Consider the following 18,754-nt stretch of genomic DNA (forward strand, 5'->3'; position numbering starts at 1 on the left):
TTTTCTCTTTCTACCTCCACCCTGCTTGTCCGCCTCTATTCTCATCTGTCACATATTTGGCATCTACCCCCAGGCCTCCTCCCCCATCCAGTTTTGGTATTGATGACCACTCACCCCAACTAAGGAAGGGGCACTCCAGCAGGCCCTCCACCTTGAGTCCCCTCCTGCTTGGCCTGGTCTGGCCACCCATGTGCTTGCAGACCTTCTGTTGGCCTCCGCTGCCTATCCACTGTCCACGCCTCAGAGTCTGAGCTCCCCGCGGGCAGGAGCTTCCACACTGATCGACCTTCATGCCTAGCTGGAACCTAATGCCATCCTGAGCCCCGAGTCGGTGCTTGGCAAAGCTCTGTAGAATGTGTTTGGATGAATGGTTGCATGAAAGAACAACCTGAAATAAATCCTCCTCATGATTCCCTCACAATCTGTCTTTGCAGATCCTTGGTGAATGGTTTGGTCGGACCATCATTCGCTCCTGCACCAAACTGAGCTACGAGCACGCACAGAGCATGATTGAAAGCCCGACTAAGAAAATCCCTGAGAAGGAGCTGCCCCCCATCTCCCCGGAGCACACCAGCGAGGAGGTACACCAGGCCGTCTTGAATCTCCACGGAATTGCAAAGGAGTTACGCAAACAGCGGTTTGTGGACGGCGCGCTGCGTTTGGATCAAGTCAGTCACTTTTTTTTTTTTTTTTTTTTTTTTTTTTCGGTGCAACCAACAGATTTGACTTGTGCTTGAGCCCAGTGTGCGTAAGATTCAGCATGGCAGTCTTGGGACCTTCCCTCCTTCTTCCCCAGTCACAGCCCTAAAACGTTGTTCTCTGAGGCAGGCAGGAACTAACTCTCACCCGCTCTCCAAACTCCACAGACACACGAGGCCCACTGACATGAGCTAAGGCAAAAGGGTCGTGTCTGTGTGGGCGGCCCTGTGACCAGAACTCCCAGCTGGTCCTTCCTGGTAGGCCTGTAGCCCGTATTTGAGCCTTACCTCAATTCCTACCTCAAATCCCTCTGAATGGAGGTGAGAACAGGAAACATGGAAGTTTAGAAGGTAGTTGACCAGTATCGGATCATGAGGCTTAGAAAAAAAGGCATTTCTTCTTATCCCTTGTCTTCCAAAAAGAGTTATATGTTTATAATTCTGGATTCGTATTTGATTTTTTTTTTAACATTTATTTATTTTTGAGACAGAGAGAGACAGAGCATGAACGGGGGAGGGTCAGAGAGAGAGAGGGAGACACAGAATCTGAAACAGGCTCCAGGCTCTGAGCGGTCAGCCCAGAGCCCGACACGGGGCTCGAACTCACGGAGTGTGAGATCGTGACCTGAGCCGAAGTCGGCCGCCCAACCGACTGAGCCACCCAGGCGCCCCCTGGATTCGTATTTGAAGAAGCAGAGAGCTGAGGAGACTGTGGAAGGTTGACCGCTGGAGAAAGTGACGGCCCAGAATGGTATGATTGCTCTTTGAGTACCACAGCCATGCCGGTGGCCCTCTGGGACTTCGGCAGCTGTCACTCAAACCTGGTCACATTTCCAAGTCCGTTTCCACGCGCAGCAACTCTTAAGACTTGGGAATTCTTTCCTCAATAGCTGTCGGTACATTATAGAGTCGAGTCCGTGTTCCGTGTATCGTGCGATTTTTTTTCTTATATTTCTTACCCAAACCCCCAAGAACTGCCCGCCTTGCCTGGTCACTGTGCTTGGGAAGTTTCTGGGTGTATGAAAAAAGAGTTGAGCCTCGGGATTGGCTGATGGAGAGGACTGGCAAGAGCGCAGCCTCACAGAGACGTCTTTCTCTGAGTGTCCCAGCTTGGAGAGATCTCAAAAGCCTTTCTAATTGAAGGCTCCATTTCATCCTACCCTTTGTGATAAGCATCACTAATGCTTCTCAGCGGGCATTACGAAGAGTTGCTGCCCTGGGCCTAAGATTAAGTTAGCAGCGTTTGGGGCAAGCGGACAGTCTGTTGTGCCCGAGCTTGAGGGACCTTCCGGAGCTCTCATGCTCCGCCTCCCCAACCTGGGCTCAGGCAGCCTGAGCAGACCTGTCTGCTCACAAATGCTGATGGGCAGACCGTAGTCACAGTGGCCGCCAAAACAGACCGCAAAGCCAGTAGAAGAGGGACCAGAGGCACAGGAGATGACGGAATATCTCCTTCCTTTCGTTCAGTGAAATTCTTTGTGGGGGTGTGAACACACCCCAGTTCTCACTCACCAGTGGCTGCCTGGTTGTCAAATCCAAGGATGCTTTTCAGTTCTTGCTTCCTAGACTTCTGTTCTGCATTTGGCCCTTTGAAGCTCACCTCCTGGTTCTCTGCTCCCCTTTGTACATCTCCGTTAGTGTCCTGCTGGTCGCTTTGCGGAAGCCTCTCCCTCTCCTGTCCCCTACAGGGTTCACATTCCCTAGGATGTACCTCACCCTCTATTTTTTCTCTGTCCACACTCCCTTCCTGAATGAATGCTCTACTCTTAGGATTCTAACTACTGACTGGTTGCTGATGATGCCAAAATCCGTCTCTCTGGCCCTGCCCTCCTTCCCAAGCTCTAGACAGGCTTCTCCACCTGCCTCTCCACCTGCCTTCTTGAACTTTTCACCTGGATGTCCCGTGGTCACATCTGCCAGTGTGTCTCATTTCTTCTGCAGGACCCAGTGATCAGTACCCACGGCATGCTGCGCGGGCTGGCTAACGCTCCCTCCTTCCTCGATGCACCCCCCCACCATGTGTTTCAGGAGCCCTCGTGTGTTTCAGGAGCATTCCTAATTACTCCCAAACCTGACTGTGCCGGGTTTGTGTGTGTTGCTGTAATTATGCAGTCTAACTGACCAAATAAGAGCATAAAAAAAAGCTTTTGTTTCTGAGAACTAAAATTGTTTGAAAAGATTCAATGAGGATAAATCTTTAAAAACTCTGCTGTTTGGGTATGACAACTATAAAAGAGTAGGGGGTTGGGGCCCCTGGGTGACTCAGTCGGTTAAGTGTCCGACTTCAGCTCTGGTCGTGATCTCGCGGTCCGTGAGTTCGAGCCCCGCGTCGGGCTCTGTGCTGACAGCTCAGAGCCTGGAGCCTGCTTCCGATTCTGTGTCTCCCTCTCTCGCTGTCCCTCCCCTGCTCACGCTCTCTCTCTCTCTCTCTCTCTCTCAAAAATAAAAACGTTAAAAAAATTTTTATAAAAGAGTAGGGGGAAAAAAATCATAAAATTCAGGAAGAATTCTGTACTCAGATGGCTTTACAGAAGTCTAAGTTCTCCCTCTCTTTTAAAGAACCAAAAACTATAAATTATAGACGATGAATTATGAGTGTAATTTATTCAGAAAAAATACATAGATATCTAATCAGCATCCTCTTTTAAAGGGCTCTGTAGGGGCGCCTGGGTGGCTCAGTCGGTTGAGTGTCCGACTTCAGCTCAGGTCACGAACTCGCGGTCTGTGAGTTCGAGCCCCGCGTCGGGCTCTGGGCTGATGGCTCGGAGCCTGGAGCCTGCTTCTGATTCTGTGTCTCCCTCTCTCTCTGCCCCTCCCCCATTCATGCTCTGTCTCTCTCTCTGTCTCAAAAATAAATAAACGTTAAAAAAAAAAATTAAAAAAAATTAAAAAAATAAAGGGCTCTGTATTTTTAAAAAACGAATGAATGCATATCTATATAAATTAAGTTAAAACAAGGGGGCGCCTGGCCGGCTCAGTTGCTAGAGCGTGCAACTCTTGATCACAGAGTCCTGAGTTCAAGCCCCCTGTTGGGCATGGAGCCTATTTAAAAGTACCTTTTTTAGTTAAAAACAAGAACAAATTCAGTTGGAATAAATGTTTAGTGATAGATAGATAGATAGATAGATAGATAATCTTCCGTATGATTCCCGTCTTTAGCCAGCTCCTAGAATAACTTCCCAACTACTGCCTCAAGCACATCAAATGAGAGGGTTTCTGTTACAACATTTTAGAGATCTTACCCTATCAGATTGTTACAAAGTTTGATTGGATTAAGTATATGAAATACTCTATAACTATGAAAATGTAAAGGATCAGTTAGGCGATCTCAGCTCACATTGGGATCCTAGGGGTGTGGTAGTCAAGAATGATCACAGATTACTGATTGACACTGACTGATCTGTTGGCATATCTTAGAATCAGAATTTTATTGCTGAAAATAACCTTAGACATCTGCATCTCATTGGCCCTCACAATTTGTAAATTAGAAAGCTGACGCCCCCTCAAAGGTTATATGCAAGTTGCTCATATGCAAGCTGGCTCTTTGTTCGTTTTCCTCCACTTAAACCATGCTGACTTAAGAGAGAAAAGCTTTCCTTCAAAGTAAGAAAAGAAAAGAAAAAAACCCTCAAAAGTCCTAATTAGGTTCCAGTTAATTAAGGTTTGAAAATAATGGATGTACATCCTTGGAGTTGATTCCTTGGTTCCCCAGAAAACAAGTTGTGTGGACCACAGCTTTAGAAGGAGGAGCACATCAATCTCCCTCAGCAAGGGACACTGGCGAGATCCTTTATAAATCAGCTAAATGGCCCTATTCAGAAGTCACCGCATTTGTTCTCCGGTGCCTGCTGCCTGCATTTGCCCTCGCGAAAACCCATTTTTCCTCCGTGCTTTTGGCGTGGCCTGCTGCTTGGAGTTTCTCTCTGATGCTTTGCTTGCCTCCTTTTACCATGTCCACATTTTTGGTGGCAGTCCGAAAAAAATACGCCCTTTGGCACCAGCCTCAATGAGAGAGGCTCTGCGAGCGGGTCTGCCGTCGTGTCGCACAGTATGCCCTCGAATGCAGAATAAATCTGCTAAAGCAGAAGTTACACCTTTGTAAGAAATCAGTTCATCGTGATGACCTTCCGAACAAGTGAGGTGGAGGGTGCTCGGGTAGCGCCTGTTTGTCCATCAGGGACAGACTGGTTCGGAGGCTGTGAGAGCCACAGCAGCGCAGGACTGCTTGAGCACTGGGTGCCTGCAGTCAGCCGCTCGGGCCGGAGCTGCCTCACCCACACCTGAGACAGTCTGGGCTGGCGCCAGCTCCCAGAGGACCACCCGCTAAAGTCTGGTCTGCTTCCCCGAGTATGCTGTCAAATGTTAGCAAGCTCTGTACGTGCTGTGGTGTGCAACAGATTGGGAAGCGCTGCCTTGGAGGTCGGATTACTTGCCTCAAATGTCTCTTTTACCTAGAGCTCGAACCTGGTTCTAAAGAGGTTCTAGCTCAGTGAAGTGACATTCCTGCGTTTTCACTGCCCCAAAAGCAAATGCAGGTGCCAGATGCATTTTTTTTTTTTTTTTTTTTTTTTTTGCTTTTTGGTTGGAGGAGTTGAAGAGTATCCCTTCCAGGTGGTTTCTTCCCATCTTCATGCTTTCTGCGCTCATGTTCATTCTAGACTTTAACACGGATTCTCGTTTTATTTATGATCACATACGTCACTCCTCTGTTTCTTAAAAGGGGGCCCCAGTGTTTTTGTGTTTTTCAGAAAAGTAACCATTATGGTTGGTCATCATATGCAAACCTTGAATTTTGAGGAAGGGGAACCGTGAGAAGCTCTCCCTCCTTGCTCTGGTTTTTGCTCTGTGACTCGGGCCTGTCCGACAGGCCTCGAGAGTGTGCAGAGCTCTGGTACTTCTGTTTGTGCCGACCCGAAGCGTGCTCCCAGCCAGCCTCCTCGCCAGAGAGGCATATGACTCTGCCCATGACGTGACAAGGCTTGGGGCTCCTTTTCGAGTCTGTGCCTTAGCGTTGGCCTTAAAGAAAGGATAGCAAGGGAGGGTAGCGGAGTGGTAAATAGAACCGTCAAAAACGTCTCGAGGAGTATTGATCATTTTCAGGAAACTACACCAACACTTTTCTGGGGCTTTCCCTCCAGCCCGACATTCCTCAGGCAGGACGTAGCACTTCAGAGAGAGCCCACTCTGTGCCGGCTTCTTTGAGAAACCAGCGGGATGGCCTGCAAGAAACTGGGCCACTTTTGGGGACCCCCAGCAGGTGGACAGGGATGTGAATGGCTCCTACCGAGCCATTGACTTTCTGAATTTAGAGAAAGTTGTGGTGAAGAAAAGCTTATATTTCCATCTTAGGCGATTCCTCCAGCCCAAAGGAGCCTTTACTAAGTTCTCAGCTACATCTTCTAGGACTCCCTCCTGGCATGATTTTGAAGCCCAAACATCAGGCAGTATCTTTGAGTGGACTTGGTTATAAAGATAAACTTGTTGGTAAAATAATTTTTGAATACCCTGGGACCCAAGCTGCTGTGGCATGCTATTCTGGATGTCCTTGGCCTAGCCCAGCCATTGAGTTGGGGGTCGGCAGACTTTCTGTAAAGGGCCAAATAGTCACTATTTTAGGCTTTGTGGACTGTTGCAGTGTGAGAGGAGCCGCAGACAGACACGTGAGTGGGGCCGTGTGCCGATAAAACTTTAAGGACGCTGGAATTTGAATGTCACAGAATTTTCACGTCACAAAATAGTATCCTTCCTTTGATGATTTTCCAATCATTTAAAAATGTAAAAACCCCATTTAGTTCATGAACCATTCGAGAGCAGGTAGAAGGCTAGGTTTGGCCCGTGGTCCGCAGCTTGCTGACCCCTGCTTACGTGAAACTCTGCTCCGCCAACCCACGCAGCGCATCCTCGCCGCACAGGGAATCTGGGCTGGGTGATGGAGAACGTTGTGCTAAGTTAGCTCTCGGGGTGGTTTCATGCAATTAAGGAAATTATTCCTTTGATTAGTACCATGTGTAGCAGGTCCAATTGGAGGGCAGAAGTGGAGGAATGAATCAGTTTAGCACCAGTTCCCTTACCCTAGTTACAGTCAGGCAGCTTTAATTAGCCAGAAGCAAAAAGAGCAGTGGCTCTCATTTGCCACCTCTGCGTGCTTGCAACCTCTTCCCAGCGGGGGTCTCGTCCCCAGCCCACCTGCAGTGGTGCTGGCCCCTCCCTCTCGTAGGGCAGGACTGCTCGTGGCAAAACAGGGCCCTCCGGAGGGCTCTCCGGAAGCTGTGTGGCATGTCCACCCCACCCCACCCCTGTTGCTGTATGTAGCAATACGTTTTGTTGAATCATACGTTTACAGTTATAGAGAGAATGTCTCTGTTCCTCCTCTCCAATACAGTTGTTTGCAAGAAATGAACATTCCAGCTCTCTACTGTTTAATTTTTGGGCAGTGTGATATTTGGTGCGAGGTGAAAGGGACGGGATATTCATCCTATCTGACTCTTCCTTGGTCTTATTTACATCATCACTGAAACACAAGGGTAGGCTGTTGATCAGACGGTAGGACATGTTTGTAGAATTGGTCTCTGTTGTCTTAGTCATAGAGTTCTTCCCTCGGCATGTGTTCCGAAAGCATTTCTTGGGTACCTTGAATGTGCTAGTTGCTGGAGATGAAGGAATAAGGAACGAAGGAATGAGACTCAAGTCCAGGTTCTTAAGTTTACAGTGAGCTGAAGGAGCCAGCAGACCACCCAGAAAATTAAGAGTATGGTGAGACTACGTTGGAGAGGACCAGCACAGTCTCAGGGGATCAGGGAAGATTTGCCAGTGGAGACAGTGTGTACTCTAGGATTTTCAAAAGGTCGAGGGGCTAGCCAGGCCCCGAAGGCAAGAGAAGGCGGTCCAAGCAAACTGCTAGTGCAGGCATGCAAGGGGCAAGAGATGGCACATTTGGGCAATGGCACATTGTTCCAGGGTACATGGTGCCGGTGCAGAGTGGGGAGAATAGCTAGGAAAGGAGGCAGAGGCTAGGCCTTGAAGACTGCAGGAGTGAGCCGGGGGAGCCATGGAAGATTTTAACCATGGAAGTGATGTGATCAGGACTATGTTTTGGAAAGAGCTGATGGCTGTGGGATGGAGAGTAGACCGGAAAAGAACAAAACAGAGAAAGCTCATAATCCATCAGAGAAATGACGAGGGCCTGACATGAGAGAGAGGCCACGGGGCAAGAGAAAATCACAGATCCAAGAGAGGAAGGAACACGGAGGCTTGACAAATGGACAATCTTGATTAGATGGGAGGGAGAATGGAGGAATCGGGTCTCTGGTTGGGGCACGTAGGTTATACAGTACAGTAGGTTGTATTGACCCAGGCACACCTGGATGGAAGAGTTGAAAAGCAAGATAATTACTTCTGTTTAGGATCTGTTGACCTAGGGTCTGTTGAGGGGTCCACTGGAGAGGGACAGGTGGAAGTGTAAAGTGAGCATGTGGGCGTAGGGGTTCAGGGGTCAGCCGGGAAGGTTGGCCTAGAGGTAACCATTTGCTAGCCAGGAGCATCTAAACGGTCCGTAAGCTGTTTAGGAATGAGCTCTAGTGCGGAGGACTCTGGAATGAGCAGCCATGCAGCACTAGACAGGCAGGAGGGTGAGAAACACTTCCTTGTGCCCAGTTCTTAGGTAGTCTTCTCTGATCCCCCTCTTTTCCCTAGAAAGGAGGCTTTATAGCAGATTACAAAAGCATAAGTAAATTCCTTTGTCTATAAAAAAGTAAGTATATTCTCATGTTATAAAATGTAGAAAATATAACAGTGTGAAGAAATCAAAACTACCTATAACTCTGTCACCCAGAAAGAGCCACTGCTAATATTTTGTCATGTTACAGTTCCTTATGAATATCCTCCTTAACACTTCATGGCGAGAGGGAGGAGTGGTTAGCATAACATACATATAATTTTTAAGTCATGCTTTTTAATATTATAGAATGAGTTTTTCTTATGCAATTCAAAATTCTTCTAAACCATTTTAGTGCCTATGTAATATTTCAACATATTAAATGCTCTGGAACACTTAACCATGCCCCAACTGTGGATATTTAGATTATAGTTTTATTATACAATAAATAATAATGCCATAAGCTACCTTGTGTTCATAAGTCTTTGCTCTGATCTCTGATTATTTCCTTAGGACAGTCCTAGAATTATGCTGATAGAGTCACAGGTACAGACATATTTAAGATTCTTCAGGGGCGCCTGGGTGGCTCAATCGGTTAAGCATCTGACTCTGGATTTCAGCTCAGGTCATGACCTCGCGCCGTTCATGAGATTGATTCTCTCTCTCTCTCTCTCTCTCTCTCTCATGTGATTCTCTCTCTCCCTCTCTCTCTGCCCCTCCCCTGCTCGCTCGCTCTCCCTCTCTCTCAAAATAAACAAACTTAAAGAAAATAAAAAGAATCTTCAAACATTGCCACAGTCCCTTCCAGAAAGGTTGTACTAACCTCTCCTCCTGCCAGTAGCCTATGAATACTGGCACCTGTTGTGGAACTGTCAGGAGTTCTCTGTCTACGAGGGGTGTATCTGTCTGTCTATCTCTGCCTCTCTTTCCCTCTCTCTCAAAGTTGTGTCTAGGTCTCCTGAAATATCCCGGTGGCTGTGATCTTGGGTTATTCCTTCATCTTTCCTGTTTTGTTGATTTTATTTTCATGAGGTCTTGCCTATATAGACTCTTCCTACGTGCATTAACCATTATAGAAAATACTCCTAAGAGTCCTTAAATCTAAAATGACCGAAAGAGGTGGTTGAAAGCATCTTGTTAACCCCTTGCTGAAGCCGAGACTGGAGAGCAGCCCCTCACCCCAACCAGGTCCATCTTTCTTCTCATTAGAATCAGTAAAGAAACCCATCCTCTTTGAAATGGTTCTGAGAATTATTGTTGCATGTTTAGATCCTCAGAGAATATTTGTAACTTCACTAGCTTTATTTGTGGCTCTTACCTCCTGTGTATAATAGCTTTGAGTTGGCCTGAAGTGAATAATTATAAGGAAATCCAATTGAATTAAGACTACAGGGCAGAATGGCTCTATGTAATCTTTGCCACCATAAGAATTGCTACACTTCTCTCAACTCTTGGTTTCGGCTCAGGTCATGATCTCGAGGTTTATGAGTTCAGGCCCTACATCAGGCTCCACGCTGACAGCTGGGAGCCTGCTTGGGATTCGCTGCCTCTCCTCTCTCTCTCTCTGCCCCTCCCCTGCTTGCATGCTCGCTCTCTCTGTCTCTCTCTCTGTCTCTCTCTCTCTCTCTCTCTCTCTCAAAATAAATAAATAAAGTTTAAAAAAATTGCTATTGCTTCTTTTTAGGGTAGACATAAACAGTACAGGAAGGTTTCTACTGGAAGGTCAGGCTTCTGTTTAAATGTTGACAGATGCACATTATTTCAGCCATGGAGACAGTTCCAGAATTAGCAAGGCTTAAAGAACATCAGCCTGTCAGTTTTTCCCAGTTACCGCTTTCATACTAACTCTATTAGTGAAATTTTCATTTAAATGTATCTAACTCATTTATAAATAAGTCTGTAGCTAAGAATCTGTGCTCCTTTGAGCGAATCAGCACCCGGGTCATCTGCATGGCCTCTGTGGAGGGGAGGAGAGCAACAGGGCAAAATGGGCTGCAGCCTCAGGCCTCGGGGAGACCTGGGAATACAGGGAGTCCTGTGAGAGAAGGGGGGGGGTGAATCAGATGGCACTCTGATTCCACACAGAGTCTGGGAAAACAGTCCGTACTTATGCATCCCAACAAGAGACAGACCCGAAAACTTGACCTAGTTGTATAGACGTAACACTAATTACAGCCACTGTGGGAGCTGAACACTATCTGTGGCTTGTTAACATACACATAAAAACTCACACATATCATTAAGTGTCAGAGTGACTGTGCCGAGCAACTTGTTATTACAACCCCAAACTCTTCATGTGCTCACCCTTCCTTTAGGCATGCCACATAGTCATTTACTCATAATTTTCAAAAATTAGAAGGAATATGGGTAGTATTATTCTGGAAGCTATTAAAAATACAGACTCAGACATGATCTCGGACCCTCACCAGGCAGATATTTCTTAAGTTCCTGTTGTGTTACAAGTACCGCTCACAGCTCTATAAAGGAGCCTTAGACAGTGGAAGACGAACTTCCTACCTTCAGGTTGCACAGTGAACTTGAGAACTCTGTGTACTTACAAGAAACCCCAATAAGATAAAAGCAAGGGCATAGTCCGCTGTCGCGGGGCAGAAGGAATAGGTTATTAGGTAGGGTGGGATTCGTAAAAGAAGGCTAGCTTGGGAAGGGAAGCCCCGACTCACTCGGTGGTGGAGGGTGGGGAAGGGCATAGCTGGCGAGGAGATGCTGAACGGCATGGAATGCCCACCCTGTTGAGTCTCACCCTGTTGAGACTTCATGGGATACACCCCATCGCGCTGCTCTCTCCTCTGCGTTCTTTCCGAACCCACTGAGAAATAGACACACAAGTCAGACTGAGGTCGAAATAATCCAGTACTGATAAAGTTTGCACGAGAGAAGGCAGCTTGAGCAGGTTCAAGCATTTGCAATAACCCAGAAACTAATGTTATGAAAAGAAACTCTGGTTGGAGTGATTAGAGGGAGCAGAAGGTAGCCAGAGACAGAAATGTGCTCCCTACCAGACCGGGTACCCCAGGGATGGTCCTAAGTGTGACCTTCACTACTCTCCAGTGCCCCTAGGAGGTTCCCGGGCAGTGGCCGCTGCTATGGCCAGAACAGACCCTCAGCAGAACTCTGAGGACTGTGTTTTATGATTTTACCAAGTGAACTTGGCTCTTACCCTACTTCTAGAAGCTTTTCACTTGCCTGCTTCTTTCTGCTTGCCTCTGTCCAGGCTCATTTCTTCAAGAAGGGAAAAGCACACCCCGCCCCCCCCTTAAACCTGTCTTAGTTTCGGGGAACCTGAAGACTGAACCTCCAATCCCGCTGCACTGGCCAGCCCATCCTTCCCTCCCACTTAGGGCTCCCCTAGCACTTTGTTTATAACTGTCACCTGTCTTGATCACATTGTCACACTGCTTTGTCATTTTCCATTTTCTTCCCTGTCTCCTTCTCTGAGACAGTGACTTCCTTAAGGATGGCGCCTTGTTCATCGTTGGATCTCCACCCCCTGCACAGTGCTTGTTTGTAACCAGGTGTTTCAAGGTCTCGAAGCATCTCTGTACTTACTGGTCTTTTTAAAAGATGATAGTGGCTGTGATCTTGGAGAGGGACTGTAGCTCTAGAAGAAAGCCGTGCTTATGTAAGAGAATTAAATGCACATTATAAATCAGAGGTTTCCTCCCCTTTTGCATAAAAGGGTTGGGTGTTTGATTCCTTGCCAAGGCATCCAGGATTTAGAAGAGGGTGTAATGAGGACTTTCTCAAGGTGGAGCTGCCTGGACAGGTGTGAAGAGGCAGGAAGCTTCAGCACCCCAGGGGGCTGGCAGTGCTTCTGAGGCATCCCGAGCACTTCCGTGTTCACCTCTGTGTCCCCAGACCAAGCTGTGCCCCTCAGGGAGCCTGGCAGAAGAGGCTCTCCAGGAGAAGGCAGAGACCCCCAGTGCGCTACCCTGCGAACAGAGATGGGTTCAGGCTTGTCGGAGAACTGGCTTGCCAGCATGGAAAGGTGGGCAGGGCCCCAGACCCCCCCACCTGCCTTTCGCAAGTTTCCATCTGGAGCGGGCTGATGTCAGCTGCTGTCCCCCACCCGCATGACAAGATGGGAATGGTTTGTATAGCATGATGAGATCCCCAGTCTGTGCTTCCTCTGTGAGTTCCGATCAGAGCCTGGTTTTGCTGTTCATGGAAATGATTTGCACCAGACAGAGGTTCTGTGTTAGTTGCTGCTGGGCTGTCTGAGAAGAGTAGATACCTCACGTCACGGTTCAAATTGAGAGTGTTCCCAGATGACTCAGACTTAAGTCCCTAGCGTTTCCAGGGGGCAGAGAAGGGAGGCAAGGGGCTCTCACTCTGACAAGATGATGTATAAGAAACTTCTGGGGGTCAAGCAGGGGAGTGGCCAGCACCCCTTGTTCCTCTCTGAGATGCAAGCCTCTCAGGTTCCAGGCCTCTCTGTCTTTTGGGTAATTGTATTCCTGATTAGGAAGGGCTTGGACTCTCCCTTTTCTGTTCACAGGGCATTCTGCACGTCCTCACCCTGCCCCCCGTCACACCCCACGTCACTCGAATGTGAGCCAAACGGCTACATAAGAGATGTGGAACCCTTTGACGTTAGTAAAACCTGCACTGGGGAAAGGGAACCCTGGCAGCTGATCCTGGGATTTTACCATGACCGTGTCCCCGGGGCTGGCCCAATTGATTTTGGTTTCCATGGTTCAGTGAGCCAGGGGGCTCTGCTCCTTTTTGCTGTCCTAAACTCCGCTGCCGGATTGAGTTCCGCCAAGGCTGCTTACACCTGTCACTCAAGGACCTGCAGTCTCCTGAAGCAGATTTCATGGACCAGTCACGTTTCCATAAATAATCCAGGACAAGATAGAAGATTGCTAGGTTTGAATTTTGCCAAACAAGGATATTGTCTTTAAAAGCTCGTTACCGTCTGGGGCGCCTGGGTGGCTCAGCTGGTTAGGCAGCCAGCTCTTTATTTCAGCTCAGGTCACGATCTCACGGTTCGTGAGTTCGAACCCCACATTGGGCTCTGCGCTCACCGTGCGGAACCTACCTTGGATCCTCTGTCTCCCTCTTTCTGGCCATCTCTCTCTCTCTCTTTCAAAAATAAATAAATGTTAAAAAAAATTTTAAATAAGCTAGTTAGCATCTATTGTCATAATTTTATAAATGAAAACGTTTTAGCACCGAAATGAAGGAAAGGCATGTTTTACAGTATGAAGCAGTCCTTTACATTGACTTGGTTGAGCTTTGTGGAAAACCTTTCTTTTTGTTAACCGCAGACCAGCCTTTGAGGACAACTGGGTTGCACCATCAGCTCCAATGCCTCCTGGCTTTGGAGACCATCTGTGACGGCCTGTGTTTGGTGGGCCCTGAGTCCCACCAACCTGCCTTCCTGACTCAGCCGTCTTGCCTTCACACAGCCTGGGCCTCCACCTGTCACCCCCATCCCACACACCTCCCTTCCTCCAGAAGCCTCTCCAAACCGACTGCCTCCTCCCCCCACGTCTTCTCGAGGCTCCTGATGCAGTGCTGCTGGGTTTTGCATTCATTTCGTCTTGTAGTTTCACTTCTTTATTCCCCTCCTCTCCCTCCCTGTCTGCATTCTTGAGTATCAGCTGTGTAGAAGGCAGACGCGTGGCTGCAAATTCTCACCCATACATCTGCGGTGTCGGCACAGAACAGGCGTGCTAAAAGCAGTTCAGAGCCCTCTGAACGTCACCTGAGGTCAGCGGGTGTCCATTCCATGTGAAGTCTAGAACTTGAATATATAGTCCCGTTATTCCTCAAGAAATTCCTGCATTTTAAAAGGATAGTACTACTATAACAGTTTATTTTGTAACACTTCTTCCATTCCCATTTTAAATGGGTTGTGGCAGATAGTTTTATTTGTATGTATGTATTTATTTATTTTGAGAGAGAGAGAGAGTGCACATGTGCCAGCACAAGAGGGGGAGCAGCAGAGGGAGAGACAGGATCCCAGGCAGGCTCCACGTTCAGCACGACTGTGAGATCATGAAAGTATTTTGTAACTTTATCTCTTTTGACTTATCTTTTTAATTTCCCACACATTCTTTTCATATCTACCAGTTACAAGTACCGTGCTAGGTACTGGGGACAAAGAGACGAGAGCATGGTCCCAGCTCTCCATATCCCAGCCCTTGGAGTAGCTGACCGTCTCGTGGAAGAAATAGGGACACAAATAGAACAGAGGATGCAAAGGAAAAAGCCTGGAAAACCCCAACAGGCCGTGTTGGGTTTGTGTGGAGATGGCTGCTTAGGTGTTTTATATGAGAACATTAGTTATGGTTTGAGGGGGCCACTCTAAAAGTCGATTAGAAACAAGGTCAATCCGTTTTAAAAAGTTGTCTCCTGTACAAAATAGAAATTAGCAATTTGCTCCAAGAAAAACGCTGGAAATGCAGAAAATAAATTACAGTTATTGAACTGCCCCTTGAATGGTGACCTCCTGGGATAAAGGAAGTCTGCCAGAGTGGAAGGAAGGAAGTGCAGACCCGAAGGGCAACACCCAGGGAGGGAATCCCAGCAGGTTTCTTATCTGCTTGTCAGCATTGAATTGGCAAGCTCCTAAATACGAAAATTTGCTAATGAATAACAGTCTGCGGGGTTTGAAGTACACTTGAACAGGCAGCCATTAGGAGCTCTGAGAATGCAGGCTTGGCCTTGGGGCAGTTTGAAACTGATGTGCTACAATCAGTTTCCTTCCGTAAATAACAAGGAGCTCTCCCCTTCCGGTCTGGCCCTCCTCCCCAGCCAAGTACCGGGACCAAGCTGGAAGTCTTGCCTGCCTCCCTGGCTGGCCTTCGGGGACACACTTCTGAGCTCAGAGTGGGAGCAGAGGTCCCGAGCTTCTCCCTTTCCTCCGCCTGCCTGGCCGTCCAGCTTCCTGGCCTGGATTCCTGACTCCTCGTTGCCGAAGACTTCTTGGTTCCTGTGGAGATCTGTCCCGTTTGCCCGGAGGCCTAGCTCTGAACTCCTTGTTGGTGCACACTTCCGCCGTAGCCTGCCCCAGGCCCAGATTCCGCTCTCCGGTCGCCACCACCTACAAGTCAGTGAGGAGTTACAGAACGGACCCTGTACCAGACCGCCTAGGTTCTGACCCTGACTCCTGCACTTAGCTGCGTGACTTTGTTTTCTGTACCTCAGCCTCCTAAGATAATAATGAGTAAAATAACATTACATATCCCTGAGATAATCATACAATGGAGACAATGTGGGGCACCTGGCTGGCTCAGTTGGTAAAGCACGTGAGTCTTGATCTCGGGGTTGTAAGATCGAGCCTCACTTTGGGTGTAGAGATTACTTAAAAAAAAGATACAGAGATAATGTTCCTGAGACAACCATCAGTAAAATGGAGATCATAATAGTACCTGTGCCATCAGGGTATCGCTAGGTTAGTGACTTGTACCCATAAAACGCTTACAACGGTGCCTGAGGCATTACTCCGAATGGCTGTTAGCTGTGTGGCCAGATGCTGAGAAGGACCCAGTTCTGTCCTCACTGAAGAGCCACCTCTAGCAGGCCTGTAGTGGGGCAGTGGGGGTCGTCGAGAGCCATGGCCTGGAATCACTTCCCCTCATCTGTGATCCTTCACGTGGGTCTGGGCCAAGGGGAAGGATTTGAAATGGAGGTGCCGGGCTGAGCCTGGGTCCTCTCGACGCCTCCACGGGGAAGCAGGGACTGGTCCACGTGGGCTGGGGGTGTGGAGAGAATACAGCCGCAAGAGGTCAGACCAGAGCAGGTTTTCAGGCACTCAGGCATTGGTACTGGATTCATGCACAGGAGATACCTTGCAGGGTCTGTGAGCAAGGAAGGGAAGGACATGGAGTGCCCATCAGACTCCAAGTCGCTCAAAAAAGATGCAGAATATTCCACGGTTGGTGTAGGCCTCCCTGATGTTGTCACAGGTAGGCCGCTTTTAGTTTTTGCTGTTGTAAATAAGACTGCAATGACTATTCTGCATAAAATTCAGACACCATTTTGGATTTTTTCTTTAGGGATACATTCTTGGAGTGACTGGATTGAAGGGAATTAACTCTTTTTCTATGATACTTTTCTCTTTTTTGATTAACTTTTATTTTACTAGAAAAGTAATACATGTTTATCTTATTGAAATTTAGAAGTGAACAAGTAAAGCCAGTATGGGCATCGGTCACCCATCATCTAGTAATAACATTTTTCTGTGCATCATTCTTAAAGCTTTTGATACAAACTGCCAGATAACTTTCCAGAAAGGTTAAACTAATTTAGGCCTTTTCCAGCAGGGAACAGTAGCGCATTGTCACTGCCTCTCACCAAACTGAGAGTTTGTGGGTTTTATTTAATCTTCGATAATATGATCGGTTGAAAATGGTGTTTTATTATTGTTTTGACTTGCATTTGTTTTACTGCTCATGAGCTTGATCAACTCCTGAATACTCTCTGCTATGTCTGTGGAAGGGCCGATTTTACACACAATCACGAGGATCTCCTAACACCTTTAGCACTAGACCCACCAGCCACGTTTGTAGCCAGAATTACTTTTTTTTCCCCTAGTAAGGTATAATGTACATACAGTAAAATTCCCTCTTTTTTTCTATCACCCCCAAAAATGTCTACTTCCCCCCTTTGTCGTCACCCCGTCTCCCCTACCCGTAGCCACTGCTCTGTTTTCTGTCCCTATTGTTCTGCCTTTTCCAGAATGTTATACAGATGGAATCATACAGTTGGTAGCTTTTGGAGTCTAGCTTCTCTCACTTAGCATCATGCATGTGAGGTTCACCCATGTGGTTCTGGGTACCAGCGGTCATTCCCTTTTGTTATAGAGTAGTTAGTATGCCATGATGTTGTAGGTGGCTCACAGTTTATCTGTTTACCAGCTGAAGGATATTTGGGTTGTTTCCAGCTTGGGGCAGTTACAGAATAATGGTGCCACAAACACCTACGGGCTTTAGTGTGATGGTTAAGTTTTCATTTCACTGTAAATACCTAGAAGGGAGAATTGCTAGGTCATGTGGCAAGTGTATATTTAACTTTATTTAAAAAAAAAACCAAAAACCTGCCAAACTATTTCCCAGGGGAACTATACCACTCACCAATAAGGTATGAGAGTTCTGGTTTCTTTACATCCTTACCAGCACTAAATATTGTCAGTTTTTGTTTTGTTTTTAGCCAGGTTAATAGGTGTGTGGCAGTAATTCATGAATGGTTTTAATATGCATTTCTCTCCTAACTAATGATGTTAAAAGTTTTCTTCATGTGCATATCTGCTGTCTGTATGTCTTTTTTGGTGAAGTTGCCTGTTCATATCTTTCACCCGTTTTTTAATTGGGTTATTTGGTTTTTTATTACGAAGTTTTGAGAGTTCTCATCTTTTGGACATAAATCCTCATTCAGCTATATGATTTACAAATGTTTTATCCAGGTCTTTGGCTTGTCTTTGCATTCTCTTATTTCTTCACACTCTCTGGCTTGTCTTTCCATACTCTTTCAAAGAGCAGAAGCTGTAAATTTTGATGAAGTCCAACGTATCAGATTTTTCTTTTACAGATTTTGCTTTTGGTGTACTATCTGAGAAATGTTTGATTAAGCCAAGGTTATAAAGATTTTTTTCCCGTTTCTTCTGGAAATTTTATAAGTTTCAGGATTTACATTTAGATTCTCCCTTCTTTTTAAAATACTTATTTCCTGGGCCTGGAAGTTTTTTTGAAAACAGTTCCTGTAATTGAGCACATTTGGGATGGGGTCGTCCTGAGAGCCTTGCCAGGCACATTGCCCTCCAGGAACCATTTGGAAAGGTGTGGGCATCAGAAGCTTCCTCAGGAGTGGCTTTTAAACAGATATGAGGCTTCTCTGGTTTAAGATTTGGCATAAAAGTGAAGATTGTATCTTTTTAAAGGAGGGTACAGATGATAGGAGAAAAACCTCTAAACTTTCTAGATAAATCCTTCTGACTGCTGCACAAAGTCGGGATGGTAATGGTGCCAAGCATAGGACTTTGTCGATTACATGCAAATACCCATGTCAGTGAGTCACCCAATCATGCTTTAATCTCATAACCAAGAGGCTTTTAAAAATTATAGTCAACAAGGCAGCTTGCTAGTTATGACTGCCATTGGAATTGGGTTTTCCTTAGAACAGCTGGAGTATAATTTAGTGGGAAGAAAGCCTAATGTGGGTGAGAGGCCAAGGATTGCTTGCCTGGGAAGGATGTGCAGCTAACATTTGATAGAAATCTGTGAAATGACCTACCTCAGCCAAGCTAAGTAGAGGCCTGCCATCTTTCATCCATGGGAAAATACACTACAGCAAAAGTATTCAGAAAACAACTTTGATTATCGACTTTGTATCAGTCACTGCAAGATAGGTAAGACATGGCCCTGTCTCTAAGAAATGG

The 18,754-nt window shown here is 46.9% G+C and overlaps 1 protein-coding gene across 4 annotated transcripts in view; it reads left to right on the plus strand.

Annotated features, from left to right (window-relative positions):
- DIS3L2 (DIS3 like 3'-5' exoribonuclease 2) overlaps positions 1 to 18,754 on the plus strand; it is a 348,656-nt gene that overhangs the window by 271,104 nt on the left and 58,798 nt on the right. For 3 of the 4 annotated variants that reach the window (XM_043578167.1, XM_043578168.1, XM_043578170.1), the window contains one exon: positions 435 to 668. The exons of the other annotated variant lie outside the window; for it this stretch is intronic. In XM_043578167.1, coding sequence (XP_043434102.1) covers positions 435 to 668 — 234 coding nt within the window. The remainder of the gene's footprint in view (positions 1 to 434; positions 669 to 18,754) is intronic. 4 annotated transcript variants of the gene reach the window in all.

The sequence above is a fragment of the Prionailurus bengalensis genome, chromosome C1, assembly GCF_016509475.1.
Source record: "Prionailurus bengalensis isolate Pbe53 chromosome C1, Fcat_Pben_1.1_paternal_pri, whole genome shotgun sequence".
Classification (NCBI taxonomy): domain Eukaryota; kingdom Metazoa; phylum Chordata; class Mammalia; order Carnivora; family Felidae; genus Prionailurus; species Prionailurus bengalensis.